The sequence below is a fragment of the Cygnus olor genome, chromosome 1 (assembly GCF_009769625.2).
Source record: "Cygnus olor isolate bCygOlo1 chromosome 1, bCygOlo1.pri.v2, whole genome shotgun sequence".
Lineage (NCBI taxonomy): Eukaryota > Metazoa > Chordata > Aves > Anseriformes > Anatidae > Cygnus > Cygnus olor.
This window is the reverse complement of record NC_049169.1, coordinates 12,911,992-12,928,261: the sequence shown is the minus strand read 5'-3', so window position 1 is coordinate 12,928,261 and position 16,270 is coordinate 12,911,992. Positions and strand designations below refer to the sequence as shown.

Genomic DNA, 16,270 nt, shown 5'->3' with positions numbered 1-16,270 from the left:
AGGCTGTCATTCTCAGCAAGCATGCGGCTTTTGCAGTCTGTTAGTAGAAAGCTTCAGCTTTTTGAAAACCGGTCCTGATAGATCCTGATTTTTTTAAACTTTCACATACAAATGAGATTGGAAGGGGGAAAAAGAAGTATGCTGGTGAGCCATCTGCTCATTATTCATTCTGGTCAAAGTATTTTTTTGTCAGATTTTAGTAAAATGTATACATCCCGCTTGATGGCAGACAGTTTTCTGCATCATAGGTCCTGTCTAGACTAAAGAAATGCCTTTGAAAATGGTTTAGCAAATATGACTTCACACCTAAGGGTAAAACTTAATTTCCATTTGGCAACCTGCTCGGTGGTCTTGGCTGATATGGCCTCGCACTTCTGCCCAGGTATGTCTTGGTTCTGAAAATTTGCTTCAGCTGCCTGTATCTTCAGCCCCTTTTTTCTTTTTTATCACTTTCAGAATTTTAAGAGAGAAAAGGAGCAACTCTTACAATTTTTATGCTTTGTTTTTGAGACAAACTAGATCCTGATTTTTAGACACACATCCTTGTAGATGGACTAGGAATAATTCCGACATTACCAATGGCTGTCAAAACTCCCTTTGTATTCCAAGCTGCAGATAGTCTGGGCTGACTGGCAATACGAGCATATACTTCTTGGTTTGCTTTCAAAAAAACAACACAGCTTTTTGTCCTCTGCCCGTGGTGTATTCGTTTTGATGCGGTCCCTCTTTAGGAGGGAGCACCTCTTTGGAGACGTTCAGCTCCCAGGTTGTTTGTTAGTCTGCCAAAAGCCTTTGCTCTCAAGTGCTCCCGTGCGATAACCTCTCTCCCTGCCGCACACAGCTTTATATTCAGACTTCTGCTTCAGCAATAAATCTTTCATGCCTTCTGATGTACTGAAACTAGTCTTTGCTTGTTGCTTTTTTTCCCCTCCCTGGATTTCAGCTGTGTATAAATCTTCCCGTTAGCTGGTACTTCGGCTGAAATCTCCAGTGGTTCGCTTACCTCTTTTGGCCCTTGTTCTTCTGCAGGTTGGAGAAATCTGCTTAAGGCTTCTTGCCTGTGCTGCAGTGGTGTCCCAGCTCATGACACGATGTGCACAACTTGAGAAATGCTTTCCTAGATGCTGGTACCATACCTGTGGGTAGCAGAGAACTGCATTGTTACTGTCACTACCAATAGCTTTCAGGGTGGTAGCTACTTTATTTTTCTCTTTTAATTACCGGAGCTTTTGCATTTCTCTGGCAACTGACTTCATGTGTTACATACAAGTGTTACTCGGTGTTGTCATCCTCCAGCCCTCCAAATGCCTGCGAATTGACTCTGAAACAGCATTTTCATTACAGGTACTGCTGGCATGCAGATTTTGCCCTTCCTTGTTACTATAGTGAATATTTCAATACATCTTTAATGGAAATATTAATTCTATCTAGTATTAGAAATAAAGTATTATTTCAGAGGGTGATTTAAGTATTCATCTGTGAAAGAGTTTCTTGGTGATAAATAAAATTGATTTTTAAGCAAATACACGTGCACAGTAAATAAGTTGGCGTTGCAAATAATGTAGGAAGTGGGGAAAAAAATAGAAGAATGCTGTGAAACGGATCAGCAGAACAGTACAAACTTGGAAAATTGATTGAGTCTTCCAAGAAATATAGGAAAAACATTCTTGTTGAAAAGTGACAATTTTCTAAGATCTGCGTGTGAATAAGGATGCTGAATTGACTGAAAGATCCGTGTTTTCTTTACGCTCATTGGCAAAATAAACTGTTGGGGGGGGGGGGGGGGGCGGTAGATTACCATCGGACCCTAGCAGGATGAAAGCTGTATTCATTCGGATCAAATGATAAAAGAACTTTGCAGGCTCTCTGGTGTAATTTCATTCATTTTCTTGTGGTCACATCCTTAGAGAACCTCGTCTTTGGGCAAACGAGCACCTTTTTCCTAACTGTGAATGTGTCCAAGCTGGAAATGGAAAGGATGGATTTTCATTTATCTGTAGTTTGCTGTGAATGGCACTGTTGAAATTGATTGTGAGTCCCTCTTACTTCTTGTTTGTTAAACTAATATTACTTTAGGTGGACAAAAAGCACTTTAAAAGCTGTGTAATAGGTGATACTGATATTTTGTGCAGATCCCACTGATTTTGCAGCATACATGAGAAAACTGGGGCAACGTTGACTTGCTGATTTCATTTTCCTTAGAAATACAAACAACTCTGTCGTGTGTGCAGCTTCTCACCCAGAAGCAGTGATTGACTTCACAGTATCTAGGTTGCTGTTCCTATTAGAATCATCAGGGATGTGGACTCTGCAAAGGTAGTGTATTAGTTTGTGGCCACTGTTTTTGCTCTGTAATATGATGCTAATATTTCTTCTGCTTTAGCGCTGTGCTGTATTGAAGTGCCAGGTAAACATTGGTTGTCTTGTGTTCCGGTCATGCTGATAGATTAGCCTGCTGCTGAGGTCATTAGTCCTAAATAGTCCTTTAATATTTGGTGTACAGTTATGATATTCTGATACAAACATCGATTAAAACAGCAGATTAAACTTCTATTTTTATCAAGTTTTATTTTTCAAAAACTATTTTGATATGTTTACTTTTACCAATTAATTTCCAGTCCACCTAAATGAAAATGTGATGTTTAGTAGAGTTTAGACTGGTGTTATAAAGACTGCGTCTTATGGCAGTTTGTTTGAATCTGGTTGCATTTGGACAAAATGGGGCAGTTAGCTGAGAAAGGTATCCCATAGTAAGTGTCTCGAGAAGAAGAAAACCTTGTGAATTAGACACAGGTGTGGAAAACTAATGCCACAAAGCAACATTGCTAAAGCTATGGCCTATTTTGACATAGTCACCTTCAGTCAGACATCAGATAGAAGCTTCCATGTACCAAAGGACTAGAACATTTCGTTTATGATTGTTTCTGGCTCTTATGTTGTCATTCCACTCTAAATGAAAAGGGTTTTCTTACGTTTGCCATTCGGTTGTGATGTTGGTTTGTTAGGAAAGGCGGACTGAAGGAAACAGCATTACTCAGTGCTGGGTTTTTCTGCCCTTTAGCCAAATTCAGTACAAGGATAATATTTTATATTGATATTGAATAGTACTGTAGTGTCCATTTGCAGTGGTTCCTTAAATTGCCTTAATCCACCAAGATTGATGCTTTTCATCACTGGGTGATAGCCTGGCCCTTTTTAGGTGTAAAGGGCTCATACATGAGACTGACTTCATCCAAACCTTCAGACAATATAGGTACAATAAAAAGGTACAGACTTGTTTTTTCTAACTCGGTGCAGAAATTGTCTGGTTATTTCGATCTCTACCTTAGTTTAAAACAAAGCAAAGACTGACTCAGCTTTCCATGTCAATAAATGCAAAGGATGTAGTTCTGAGGATCAAGTTATTCGGGAGCTTTACTACTGAAAAGCAATGTTACTTGTTCTCAAACCGTAGTGGTGTTAAAATAGATACCACCACCTAATGTGGTTAGAATCCCGGGTTGGTGGGAGTGTCAAAATCTCACTTTGATAAATCCATCTGTACCCCTGGTTTTTAACCAAAATCTTTACCCCAACTTTTATATCGGGCAAATGTGAAAATTTCCATGAGGTTACTCTACACTTTTGCTTCTGTGTTACTCTGCATATTTGTCAGAAATAGTACTGTTCTCATCTCTTAAGTGATTCTGTAACTTAGTCCTGTGCTATCTTATTTTTGAATACTGTTCATGCCTAGCAGCACACTGAATGCATGTATGCAGATTCTTACAGCATTTTTAGTTAGTTTGGGACGTACGTCACACAGCTGTATCTTCCAAGTACAAGAACAGAAGACTTTATACTCCTCTGAGATGGTGACGAGTCAAGAAAAGCAATATAAATGATGGAAAAACTTAGTTTCATGACCTCTTATACATGTGCATCGAGTATTTATTTTCTTGGATCAGACACAAGTAGATGCTCATCTACAGTGCATGCCAAAGTGTTCAAGCTTGTATGAATGATTTGAATAGAAATAAATGATGTAGATTATGTATCACCATATATATGCCATCTATATATATATTATACAGATAATATATATTTATCATCAGCATACGATAAATATTTTGTTTCATTTCAGAAGAACAAGCTTTTCACTTGTCTTAAAACAAATTGGTGGATGGCAAAGCTCTCTCCTCCACACCCCATGTCAAGTGTGACATGGACAACTGAGAAAAAAGGTGTTCTCACGTGCGCGAGGTCAGCGGTGACTTCCTCCTGGCGACCGCTTCTGGTAAATCAGTACGAGCCATCTCAGCATCAGCTTTCCCTTTTCCTGACACTATCAAATCTGCTTTTCGCACTTTACCAAACCTGCTTTTTTTTCGTTTGTTTCATTTAATGATGGCTAGGTGAGTCTGTAAATTTAAGAAAAAGCGTGAGAAGTACTCATTGTGCTTCACAGCTGTGAACAGTGCCTTGGACAACGTGGTAATTGTGAGTAGCTGTAACTTCTGCAACAGCTTCTGAAAAGGTCACAGTGGACTACAGCGAAGTCTGTCAAATCTTTCTGAGTGGGGTTCTGATATCACAAAAAATGATGAGTGATTGTACAAAGGGGTTTGTACAAAGGTCTCACAGCAACACTTTTACGTCAGGGTTAAAACTGATGGGCCACACCAAATCAAAAGGGATGTTCCTCTTACCCAAGTATCTCTGTAAGAACTTGGCCAGTTCAGTGCTTCCGAGTGGCTGCATCATAAGAACATCTGCTAAATTATTTTGTGTAGGACACCAGAAAGAAACTGTTGCTTCAGCCTTCAGAATCACAGTAGTTGATTTCAAGGTCTTTAAGTAAAACTTTTTTTCAAAAAAAAAAAAAAAAAACAAACCCTAAAGTCCCCCCCCCCGCCAAAAAAACAACCCACAAACATCCAACAAACCAACACTGAAATTGTTAATCCTTTTCTGTTGAATGAGGGGCAGCAATGATAAGGAACAACTAACAATTTAGAACAACCACGTTCAGTTCTAGTGAACTGGAGCTGCTAAACTTCCGGATAATAGCTGCATCTGTGAAATAGGTGAGCTGTTAAAAGGGGCACAGTTGCTATTTGCTGCTCACCTTGCAAATATACAGTGAAGTCCTGATGAGGCTGGTTCTTATTCCCCCATCAGCAAAGTTACCACAATTTGTTAATATGCTCAGTTTGAGTGAGGAAGGCTGCCCTGCTCTTCTGAGCAGCGTGGGGTTTTTTGGCATCACGTCAAGGCTTTTTTTTTTTTTTTTGCTTATTCTGTGATATTCCTCAGTTATGGGAAGACCGTGGCTGCTCAGGTTCATGCTTGGTGCTGTACCATGCCATTTTTGCTTATTCTGTGATTCTTGGTGCTGTACCATGCCAAAGCACCGTAAGCAGGGCCCTTGTCGTTCTGGCCCCTTCTCTGATGAAGCCTTACTCAGGCCTGAGCCCACCTCATGTTATCCAAAATGCTTGTTAGGCGTTTGCAGCAGTGCTTCTAAGGTGGTTTGGAGGAGTTAGCCTTGAGGGGAGGGTGTCTTTGCACCCCTTTCACTTCTCCATCATTTGTTCAGGCACCCAGTGAACATTTCACAGGAAGTCCAGCTTGCCAGCCACGGGACGTACTGTGGAGGAGGGCTGGATTTGGTGTACAGATCAAAGATAGTCTCTATGCCACACACACAACGTAAGCGTATCTATGCGTGTTTATATACGCTCTTCTCTCATTTCCTATCGTTGGCAGGCCTGAGACCTCGGGACCTTGCGCTGGGGGCAATGCCCTTCCTCCTCCCCAGTGCCCCCAGCTGATCCTAATCCCAGGTGCTGTTTGAAGTTAACACAGATGACACAGGAAGCCTGTTCTTCAGTGGGCGAGTGCCTATCCTGGACACACAGCAACTGCTGAAGGTTTCTCAGAGCTAAGCAGCGCCCAGATACGCCTCCCACAAAAAGAAATGTTGCTACTAAACGAATGAAAGTGCTGTTTTTTTTTTTCCTTCCCCCTTTGAAGGGAAGAATTCATCATTTCAGCTCCCTGTAAATTGTGAGGCTTGTAAACTGGGACTGAGCACACAGATGTGCTTAGCAGAAGTTGCTGTGTTAATTTTATTGTAGGTACTTTGCAACTTTTTACAGCTCTTTTAACAGCTAAGGATTAGAAAGAGTTGGTTTTTTGTCATTCCTTGGCTTCCCTGTTAGCAAGGCAGGACAGACAACCACACTGAAGCAGCCTCGAGTTAGATCCTTTCTAAAAACCATTTGGTACCCGAAGTTCTAAATCAAGACCCATTACCTTAGTCTGGAACAGGCTGTTTCCTTAAAGTCGCCTCAGGGGGCTCTGACAGCTGGTTCCTATGTTTTTATGTCTGGCTGTGCGTGATTGAAGAGTAAGCAAAAAATCCATAGTCGAGGACCTTTCCTTTTTAAAGGACAGCTCCAGCTGAGTGCAGCTAATTAAAATTTTATGAATGAGACACTTTGATCTAGTCAGTTCCTGTTACCATCGGCAGTTTTTCCCTGGCTGTTTGCATTACACGCAGGAAATGTAAATGAATCCCTATTTTCAGCAAGCGCGTTCATTATGCCCTAGATGTTAGAACTTGACGTTACCCTGGCTCCCAGAAGAGCACTTCCAGTCCCCGAACAGGCTTCTCGTTCCAGCTCTTCCCCAAAAATTCCCTTCATTGCATTTGTTACTTGATCAAGCACATTTGCTCCAAAAAGCCGAGGCTTTACCTCCAGGGCTTTAATACCCTACAGCATTAAGAACCGTCTTTCTTGTTAAAGTAGCCCTTCCTGCTGGCACAAACGTTACAGGACCCACCCAGCAGCTTCAGTCTCTTAGAGAAGTGGTGACATTTTACTTGGAAAGATAATCATAATCACTGCGGTCCCTTTTTTCTCTGAACATAAACCTGCTGGCATGGTCCAGTAAACGTACTGTTTGTGTACCAGCAGTTAAAAAAACCAAACCTTTTTCCACACTGGAAGAGGATTTTCACCATCAGAAAGGAAATGCTGTGTCACTTTATTCCTTTTTTGCTCTTGTTAGTGGCTTTCATTTGTTACTGACTCTTAAAGCAAATTATCGTATCACAGAAAGTACCCTTACCCGGTTATTTCTTGATGGCAGCATAAATAAGAAAACTGAGGGTAACCCTTGTAAGGAAGAGCTAGGTGCTGACTGCTCTGGGATGGAACAGCTGTGGCTCCTTTTGAGATCCACCTGCGTGTGAAAAGCTTAAGTTTTATTCTGTGTGACAAAACAACCCTATTAGGACACCTAACGTTGAACAAATACTTTTATTTACAAGAGCATGTATGACCATCTTAAAATAAAAAATGGAACGAGTCTACTTTTGGTCTCCAGCCTCGTTTAGATGAAGTCTCCAGAACATTTTCTTATGTGGTGTTCTAGAGATCACATTTGTGGCAAAACTAATAATCCAGCAGTTCGGTACCAGTCTCAGACTTGAATACCCCACACAGCTTAGTCTCTTCGTACATAGAAGATATTATATCCAAGTTCAACCATACCCCCGATAAGCAAGGCCCACAAGGGGATAAATACGTAGGCTAGTTTCATCGTGGTGAATTGCTGCAGTTTAGCGCAGAGGGCGAGGCAGAAGGCTAACTTGAGCAGCATCGCGATGAGGTACCAGGCTTTTTTCTTGATGTTCTGCGAGCCGTTGCGTGGGTCAAAGCCAGACTTGCACCGTCCAGCCATTTTTACAATTAACATAACGAGGAGAATAGTATCAAATATCCAGACTGGAATGAAAATGAGGAACCAGTTCCACGGAGCCTTCTCATCCAACTTCAGCACCAGCATGATCAGGAAGAGCAACGTAAAAAGCCATGTCAGTAGTACTCTTTGCGCCAGGGACATTCTCATTTAAACAGCTTTGAGAGGAAGTCTTCCCGTGGTCAGCAACACCCTAAGAACACAAAAAGCAGAGGGACAGGCATCAAAAGATATCACGGTATCAACAATGAGGCATAATCTGTAAAGTAGACTCATTTCTTGCTTTCCCACCCCTTCCACGTTCGCTACACGCTCTGTGTCCTGGCATTTCTTTTCTAGCTCCCATTCCCAGCGATGCACCCTGTGCTGGTTCCACCCACCCTCAACACGGAGTGCCCTCAGGCAGCAGCTGTACAACTCACCTCTCCGTTTGAAACAAGCGACGCTCTGAACCCAAACTAGCTGTCCAAGTCATTTAGGGGCTTTTGTGTTCTGAGAATACGTTCAGATCTATTTTCCTCCAGTACCAAGGCACTCGTAGTTAATCCTTGAAAATAAAGCTAACACTTCCCTGTCCATAATAAATAACCACACTAAAATACAAGCCAGTTAACAAGGACAAGTAACAGTATCTGAAAGATCCTAATGTCTACAGCTGAAGTGACCCGGTCTGAAATTGAGCCAGAAAGCTCTGCTAACTACTACTTACTGTTCAACAGCAGCCCTAAAATACTAAAAGTTAAGGATAACATTTGGTTTTTTGGCAAGTATCTAAAGTATGCAGACATCGACTGACTCTGCTTCAGCCAAATCAACTTAGTGGCTTGGTAGCATATTTAAGTTTCAGTGTAGTCATGACAGAAGAAAGACAGACACAAGTATCTAGCTGCCATTACAGTCATAAAAGCTTTTATATGCCTAAATGAAAGACATCGACCATCGTGTCTGCCAGAAGGATTCTGCTGCAGGTCTAAAGCACCAGCTTTAAAGCAGGAAGAATTATGACCTTAATAATGGATGCTACAAAGATGGGCAATTGCATGGCAGTGACACAGCGCTAAAACAGGGGTCTTAACTATTTTAAACATCTGAGATTTTTTTTTTGCAAGCTTGATAGAAATTAATTCTAGAACACCACTGCTCTAGTTCCGCTTGAATAAGAACCTGGACTTCGACTGGTTCCAGAGGACAAAGCATTTAGGCTACTTCAGAAGAGCAGCTCGCTTGCAGCACCCGACCGTCACGGGCTGCCAGAGGGGCCGGACCAGCCCTGCCTCCTGCCTCCTCCACAGGGCTGTTGATGCCTCACGTCACACCATGACGCCTATTCAGCTCTCTGAACATGCAGAAAACTCTTAGCAGCGTTTTCTTTTTAACCGAGTTCGGATTTTTTCCCCCAAATTAGCACACTGAACCGGGCTTGTACTCAAACATCGGAACCAGATGCAGGAAGCAGCCACTGCTGGCTCAGCTGGTTAGGATAAGCCGCTGGGGGATAACGGCTCTGTGCACCCCTAACACCGCCCCGCAACTGCGACCTGCCTCTTGATACACAGTTCAACAGACCTACTGTTTTCTTCAGGCTGGGTCTGAAGTTTGAACAGATTAGATTTCGAGCAAACCAGCGGGTTTTCTCTTACTGAATAGATCCAGCCAAGCCTAAACTAAGCAAAGCTGGGGTTGCTGTAAGCGCATCTCCTCCCGCTGGCACTTGGGTGACCCCAACCCGGGCCACTTCCTTGAGCTGAACTAGAAAAAAAAAAAAAAAAAAAGAAGTTTGGTATTTTTGTACTTGACTTTTCAGTGTCTCTGTTCTGCTTGGATTGCCAGAAGGTCTGAAGAAAGGCAGTTACTGGAGAGGTGGAACCGAGACCCCATCCTTACAGGAGGGGTGGAGCTGAGCGGTGACCTCTGCACAGGAGTTAATTGCTATTAAGCTGAGAAATTAGAAGGAAGCTTAGATAGCATTGCTCTTTTCTTGCTGTAGGAACACACCTAAACCAGCTGGCAGATAGAGAGGATTACAGAACAATTATTATGACCTGCTTTAAGTATTTCCAGCATTTGGACAACATTTCCAGTATCCTCAAGTACAAGTTTGTGGCTACAGTGAAGACAGTGGTGACCTGAACCTGTTTCAGCAATCCTTTCATCAAAACATTCCAGAAAAACAGTTCTAGAAATATTGCTACAGATAGTACAAGAAGGAGAATCTCTCATTAGCAAACTGGAGAAAGGAGAAACCACAGAAACAGGCTGGAAACTTGGGCCTGGAAGGAATTCAACACTCTTAGTATCAGGTGATCGACACTCAAAGAAGGGGCTATCAAGTGTCTGGAGAAAACAGAAAGTTACCAATGAGGTATTAGATAGGGCTACCCAATATGAAGGTTGCTAACTTCATGAGAAGATTTTCAATTTTCTTAATTGTTCAGAACACTTAGTAACACAACTTTAAAAAGCACAGACAAAAAACCTCAGCAGGGGACATTATATTGCCTTTCACTGATCTAATCAGGAGACGTACCTGCGCAATGGGACAGGAACTGCAAGGCTCCATTCAATTTTACATTTTGAGGATGCAAACTCAAAGAATCCAGGGGTACTTTTGAGATCTTATAGCCCTGTACCCCAAGTACAGGAAGCTAGGAAAGTCTACGGACTGACAGCTGGGGATGCAGCTGGCGTAGTGATGAAGGTCTGATCACACAGAGCACTTGACCATGTTTTGTTAGCAAAGCAGAAGGGGATCTGCAGACGCCCAGCTGGAGGCAGCCATCCCAAGAAGACGTTCGGGTTGGAAGAGGGATGCAAATTTGGTACAAGCCTGAACCAGTTCTTCTGCGAAGAAGCAATGTCAAAGGCGGGGTGCAGAACTAAAAAAGCTGTCAGCTCCTTACAGGACTCCTGTAATTAGCAGCAAGTGGAGTTTATCAGTAATGAGAAACACTGCCTAAGTACCGTTACTGACCTTGGTGGGATGCTCTAAATAACCAGAACGTCCCATAAGCTAATTATAGCCCCTTCAGAAGGAAAAAACAAAGCAGAGGAGTTAACCTAACGCTCAGCCCTACAGTAACGACAACTGATCTACGAGCTTAAACGTAAGCCTTGACTGGTGTTTAACTAACTTCAGGAGAGGGAAGCCCAATTAAACAGCACTGTAGGTTAATTAAGGGACACACCAAGTGGTCTGGCGGGGGAAACTGAACCTGGGAACAGCCCCGGGGTCCCTCACAGGCCTTCTGCTGCTCGGCTGGCCCCCATTTTCCCCCTTATTTCCCAATTTACCTCCTTTTTTCCTCCTTATTTTCTCCCATCTCCCCCTTTTCCCCCTACTTTCCCTATTTTCCCCCTACCTTTCACCTTTTCCCCTCTATTTTCCCCAATTCCCCTCCTTTTCCCCCCACTTCCCCCCTTTTTCCGTCTATTTTCCCCCCATTTTCCCCTATTTTCCTCTATTTTCCCCATGTTCCCTCTATTTTCCCCATTCCCCCCCTACTTCCCTCCTATTTTCCCCGTTTCCCCGCTATTTTCTGCCATTTCCCCCCTATTTTTCCCTATTTTCCCCCCTATTTTTCCCATTTTACCCCCATTTCCCCCCTATTTCCCCCCATTTCCCGCCCCTGCCCTCAGGCCCCTCACAGGGCTCCAGGAGCCCCCCCCGGGGTCCCCCCGCCACCTACCGCAGGGGCAGGGCCCGTCGCAGCCCGACCCGTCCCGTCCCGGCCGGGCCCCGTAGGCCGCACGCAGCTCCGCGCAGCGTCCCGCCTCGCCATTGGGCAGCGCGGACGCTCATCACCCTGCCCCGCTCTGTCATTGGTCCGCTCAGACGGCGCTCGAGATAAAGCCCGCCTCCCGCCGCTCTGTTTGCAGGCTGGCCCGTCACGGCGGGGCTGCCCCCTCCCGATTGGCTACGGCTCGGCTTTCATCCCGCCTCCCTCCCTCCTCCTCACCGCCCATTCGTGCTTGCGGCTGCCTATCACTCCGCCCGCCCCACACCATAAAGAACCACCCATCAACCACAACCCCCACCCCCCTCCCTCTCTCATTGGACAGCACAGCCGCCACTCACCCCTCGACCCCTCCCACCGAGGTGGGCGGGGACTGCACGACTGAGGTGCCGCGGCCCCGCCCCCGCGGCGCGCGCCTCGCTCCCCCCCTCCCCTCCCACAGCTGTTGCCTCCTCTCAGTCTCGCGCTCCCCGCGCTGCCGTTGGCGGAGCCGAGCGGAACCGAACGGACCCGAGCGGTGCCGAGTGGACCCGAACGGAGCCGAGTGGAGCCGAACGGCACCGAGCGGTGCCGAGGCGCGGCGCCGGGCAGGCGGTAAGGTCGGGACCCCCCCCCCCCCCCCCCTTCTCCTCAGCCTCTGGGGGGAGCCGCGGGCGCCTGCTTCGCCCGGGGGGGGGCCGTGACGGGACCGTGACGGGACCGGGGGAAGGGGCTGGGGAAGGGCCCGGCCCCGCGGCCCCTCAGCGGGGGCCCTTACGGCGGCGGTGGGTTGAGGCCCGCGGCCTCCCCCGGCCCGGCCCGGCCCGGCCCGGCCGTGAGGGGAGGGCGGTGATCGGGGGCTGGGGCCGGAGCTGGGGCTCTCCCCCCCTCGGCCCCTCGCCCCCCCCCTCGGCCCCTCGCCCCCCCCCCGGCCCCTCGCCCCCCGCCCCAGCCCCTCGCCCCCCATCTCCTCAGTTCCGGCCTCTCCATCCCAGCCCCCCCCCTTGGCTGCCTTTCGGTCCCTTCCCTCAGCCCCCTTCCCTCCCCCCCCCCCCCCCCCCACTTTATTACCGTTTTATACTCCCCTCCCTGCGCCAGCCCGCCCGCACCTCACGCCGTGCCCGCCTTTCCCAAGCCAAACGCCGGGCTGCGCTTCCCGTGCCTTACATTTTCTTCCATCGTATTGTTTCCTGCTAAGTTCTTCACTTGCTATTTCTTTTTTTTTTTTTTTTCCTGTGAGAAACAAAGGCGAGAGCACTGGGGGAAATGGTTACCGGTAGCAGAGCCGTCCAGGTGTTGGCTGCTTTTGTTCTGCGCACACCCCGAGCGTGCATAGCTCAGGTGCATCAGGTGTAGTGACGCTCTGAGCCCTTATTCCTAAGCCCCACGCTTGGCACTCCGTCTTTTACAGCCTTTACATATCACTGGTCACTTGAAAAGCCACGCCACCGCCTCATTTCGTTCCAAATCTGCCAGCATCTTACCCATCTGCGATATAATTAACCGAAGAAAGTAATTAATTGGAAAACCCGACTTGTTGCAAGCGCTTTAATTAAAGTTCTGAAATTCTTCCCGATGAAACATCCCCGCAGAAAACGCAGCTCGTGCCAGGGTTTGGGCGCACCACGTCTCTAATAGGAATGATGTGTGTCATCGGTAATTTGCCCACTTACATCTTCCTGTTGATGCTGATAAACAGCTGGTGGTGTCTGTTTTATGGGGGAGAAGTGCATTGCTTGAAATAACCCGTTAATCCTCGCGAGGCAGTCCCGGTGTCTTGGGCCGTGGTTAGGACAGTCGCTTGGTGGCAGGAGGACACGTTTCTGTTGTGTGCGGTGCCGCTTGGCATGAGATGATTTTGTTTTGCTGGGCTTGGAGGCTAAAAGTGGTCAGCGAGTAAATCTCTGGGTTATAAATAGCTCTGTGGATTTGGCTATTTCTGTAGCTCAGAAGGTTTCAGCGATCTCCTTTGATTTACCTCTTTCTTTGAGACTCCCTGGGAAGGATAATCCTTTTCCGAGAAGCCTTCTTTTTGTTCTGGTAAGGTGTTTACGAGCTGATGTCCGTACGCACATCATACTTCTGTCACTTCCGAAGTTTTTTTTCCCCCCAGAGCTCTCCTGTACGGTATTCGCAAACAATTTTCATTTTTGCAAGCGAAGGTTGAGAGCGGTGCTTGGAAGTGGTGCGTTTAAGGTCCTGATCCCCTTTTAAAGAGGAACGTTTATGCAGTTGGATTTTCTGTTGCTATGTTTTGGTGCCAACGTATGTTTGTGTTCTGGGTATAAATATTATAAAGGGCAAAATAGACTCTGAGTCATCCGAAAAAGAATTTGGAAACCTGCTTGGTTGAATTCAGTGTTTGCAGTAGGATGTTTTTCCTCTCGCATTACGTGCAGTGGGACGGGCGAATAAGCCACCGGTCAGTCAGTTCTCCCAGAGCAGTTTGCTCATCTCGCCCCGGCGGTCGGCCCAGCTGCACCCACGGCTGCCCAAATAGCGGTGTGGGTTTTGGGAGAGCTTCGGAGTGGGACACAGGATCTTGCTGTGCTTTGAGGAGCGTGCGGATGAGGTGAAGAGGCTTCGGTGGCCGTGTGGGAGCAGGTTGGTGGCCGCGGTGGCTCCTGGAGCTGAGCAGTGCTGTTCCCGTTGTAGCTGGCAGGGGTCACTGGAAAGCAGTGGACATTAGTTCTGTCCCAGGTCTCCCAAGGTGTGTATGCTCTCTTCCCACGCCTTTTCTAGGATCGTGTCTTACTCCTTGTAGTAGAAGTGTTGTGAGAGAACTAGCAGTATCGTTTATTTTCCTTTTCTCATGTCTCTCGTGAGTGAGTGTGATGACGTTCACAGGTGGTTCGGGGTCTTTGAGGGAGTTGTGTTTGTAACGGATGGCATGCTCTGCAGATTCATGACCTAAGAGTTTACGTGCATTTTTAGCTGGGCTTACGAAGGGCACAAGACCCGTACAATTACTTCCTTTGTTGGTCTTCTGCTGTTTGAATAACTCCTTTAGTCCGTCAGATGGCACCACCGAATTTAAGGGCAACTGAAAGACATTAAGTACCTGCAGAGCGACAAGTTTTTATGAAGCTCTTGGCAAGCGTTGACCCAAAGTAACGTTCCCACCAGGAGAAAGAGGTTACGTGGTGCTTCAGGACCGGAGTGGCTCCTGGTTGCACGCCGATCTGGGCAGCTGGTGGTGCGGGTGGGGTGCGACTGCTGGGATGCTTCTTAGCAGCAACAGCCACAGGTCAGTAACTGCTTCTGCCCACGGAACAGTGCAGGCCTGCGTGGGTTTTTTAAACACTATTTTCTGTTTTATGAAGGAAGCAAAACTCCAGGGATACCTGTGTCGGAGTGCTGCTCGTCCTGCCTGTCCAAGGACAGCTGGCCACCGCTAACTCTACAACGGTGGTCAAAAAGCAAAGGCTTTGGAAGCGTTCAATGTCATGTGTCCTCGTTTGAGTTTATTGTGCTGCTGCTTGTAAAGGTCTGTGGGAGTGGGTGCAGAGGAAACAGTTAACTACGTGAAGAAATTAAACTCGGATTTGTGAAGGGAATACAAAGAGCGTAATAAATTGCCTATAAGGGAATCCAAATTGCAATCCCTAGTTATAATGAGGGTTATAATGCATTGCTATGTCATGTTTGGGAATGTTTTATGTATAAACAGAATAATTTAGGTTGAAAGGGGTCTCTGGAAGTCACGTACTGTGTCCAAACTTGGAAGCAGGGCCAGCTTCAAAGTTGGAGCAACCAGGTGTGCATATATGCAGATATCCACGATGTTATCAAGAAATCTGGAAATGTAGATTCATTTATTTTAAATTGAGGGGACGGTATCAGAGAATTCGTAGAACTGTTCTCTCATTTCTTAATTTAAGTGTGCCAAGGGGATTTTCTGAAATTCACTGTTACTGGAACTGCTGTTTAAAAGAGAGATGCAGTGTTCCGGCTTTATTCTCCTGTCACTTGACGTGGTCGTGGTAGACACGTTCCCGTGGGTCGGGACGACACGCTGCCTGGACTGACCCCAAGCATTGGGCTGAGCTTCTGTTTTTGCAAATAAATTTGTTGTTCTCAAAGATAAAATTGCAAGGTAGGAGAAGAAACGAAAACCGTACAGCATCAGAGACGACGTCAGGCATACTTTGGGAGCTGGCCAGCGCTGGGTGCTTTTTGGGGTTAGGTGCTTGGCAGATGCCAGCCCTAAGACAGCTGAACAGTATGGAGCATTCGGCTCACTCAAGGCACGGTTTGGTTTGGTTTGGTTGTTGCTTGTGCTCTTCCCTTGGCATTCGCAGCTGGCCGCTGTGGGGTTGGGTTGGGACCAGCATTTATCTGGCCAAATACACCTTGGTGATCTCTCGGGATGTTGTGTTGTGTCCTGGGCTGTGAAACTTGAGGTTCCTTCAGCCGTGTGTGTTATTTTTTCCTCAGCGTTGTTACGTGCTTAAATAACTGTTTTCTGCTTGAATCTGAGTAAAACCCTTGGCTTCAGTGACTTCCTGTGGCAGCGGATTTGACAGCATGATTGTGTTGCAACATAATATTTCTCTGTTAAAAGTTTGGCTTTGCTTTACTTCAAGCTCAGCCTCAAGTTCCCTGAATTATTAGAAGCTGTTATTTTCTTTACTCTATTTTCCTGTGTATTTATTAAGGTCTTACTTAATTTTTAAGTCCTTATTTTTCTGTCCATATGCCCCTGTCTGAACAGGGCGCAGTACCCCAGTATTTTCCTTGCCTCTCCTCGTCTCTTCAGGTGTCTCTGCTCTCCTGACTGTAGTGCGTTGAATGGAAGAGCTCGCAGA

The 16,270-nt window shown here is 46.2% G+C and overlaps 2 protein-coding genes across 9 annotated transcripts in view; one reads left to right on the top strand and one right to left on the bottom strand.

The window, feature by feature from the left end:
- Positions 1–7,292: 7,292 nt before the first annotated feature.
- Positions 7,293–11,668, bottom strand: TMEM60 (transmembrane protein 60). Of its 5 annotated transcripts, XM_040548949.1 has the most exons (4): positions 11,436–11,555; positions 10,277–10,656; positions 9,316–9,498; positions 7,293–7,942 (listed from the first exon to the last, which is right to left on the bottom strand). In XM_040548949.1, exon 4 carries the CDS (start codon positions 7,897–7,899, stop codon positions 7,495–7,497), a length of 405 nt encoding a protein of 134 aa, XP_040404883.1. In that variant the 5' UTR covers positions 7,900–7,942; positions 9,316–9,498; positions 10,277–10,656; positions 11,436–11,555; the 3' UTR covers positions 7,293–7,494. The 5 variants fall into 5 exon arrangements, 4 of the variants coding, with proteins under 4 accessions (XP_040404883.1, XP_040404864.1, XP_040404874.1 ...); XR_005817357.1 differs by having other exon boundaries at positions 8,172–10,656; positions 11,436–11,668; XM_040548930.1 differs by lacking the exon at positions 9,316–9,498.
- Positions 11,669–11,926: 258 nt separating this feature from the next.
- The window catches only part of PHTF2 (putative homeodomain transcription factor 2), a 68,135-nt gene continuing 63,791 nt past the window's right edge, over positions 11,927–16,270 (top strand). The window contains exon 1 of one of the 4 annotated variants that reach the window (XM_040548867.1): positions 11,927–12,077. The gene's annotated coding sequence lies outside the window, so the exon portion shown is untranslated. Of the gene's footprint in view, positions 12,078–12,700; positions 13,503–13,574; positions 14,173–16,270 lie in introns of those variants that run through there. The other 3 variants (XM_040548883.1, XM_040548897.1, XM_040548857.1) reach the window with 3 other exon arrangements.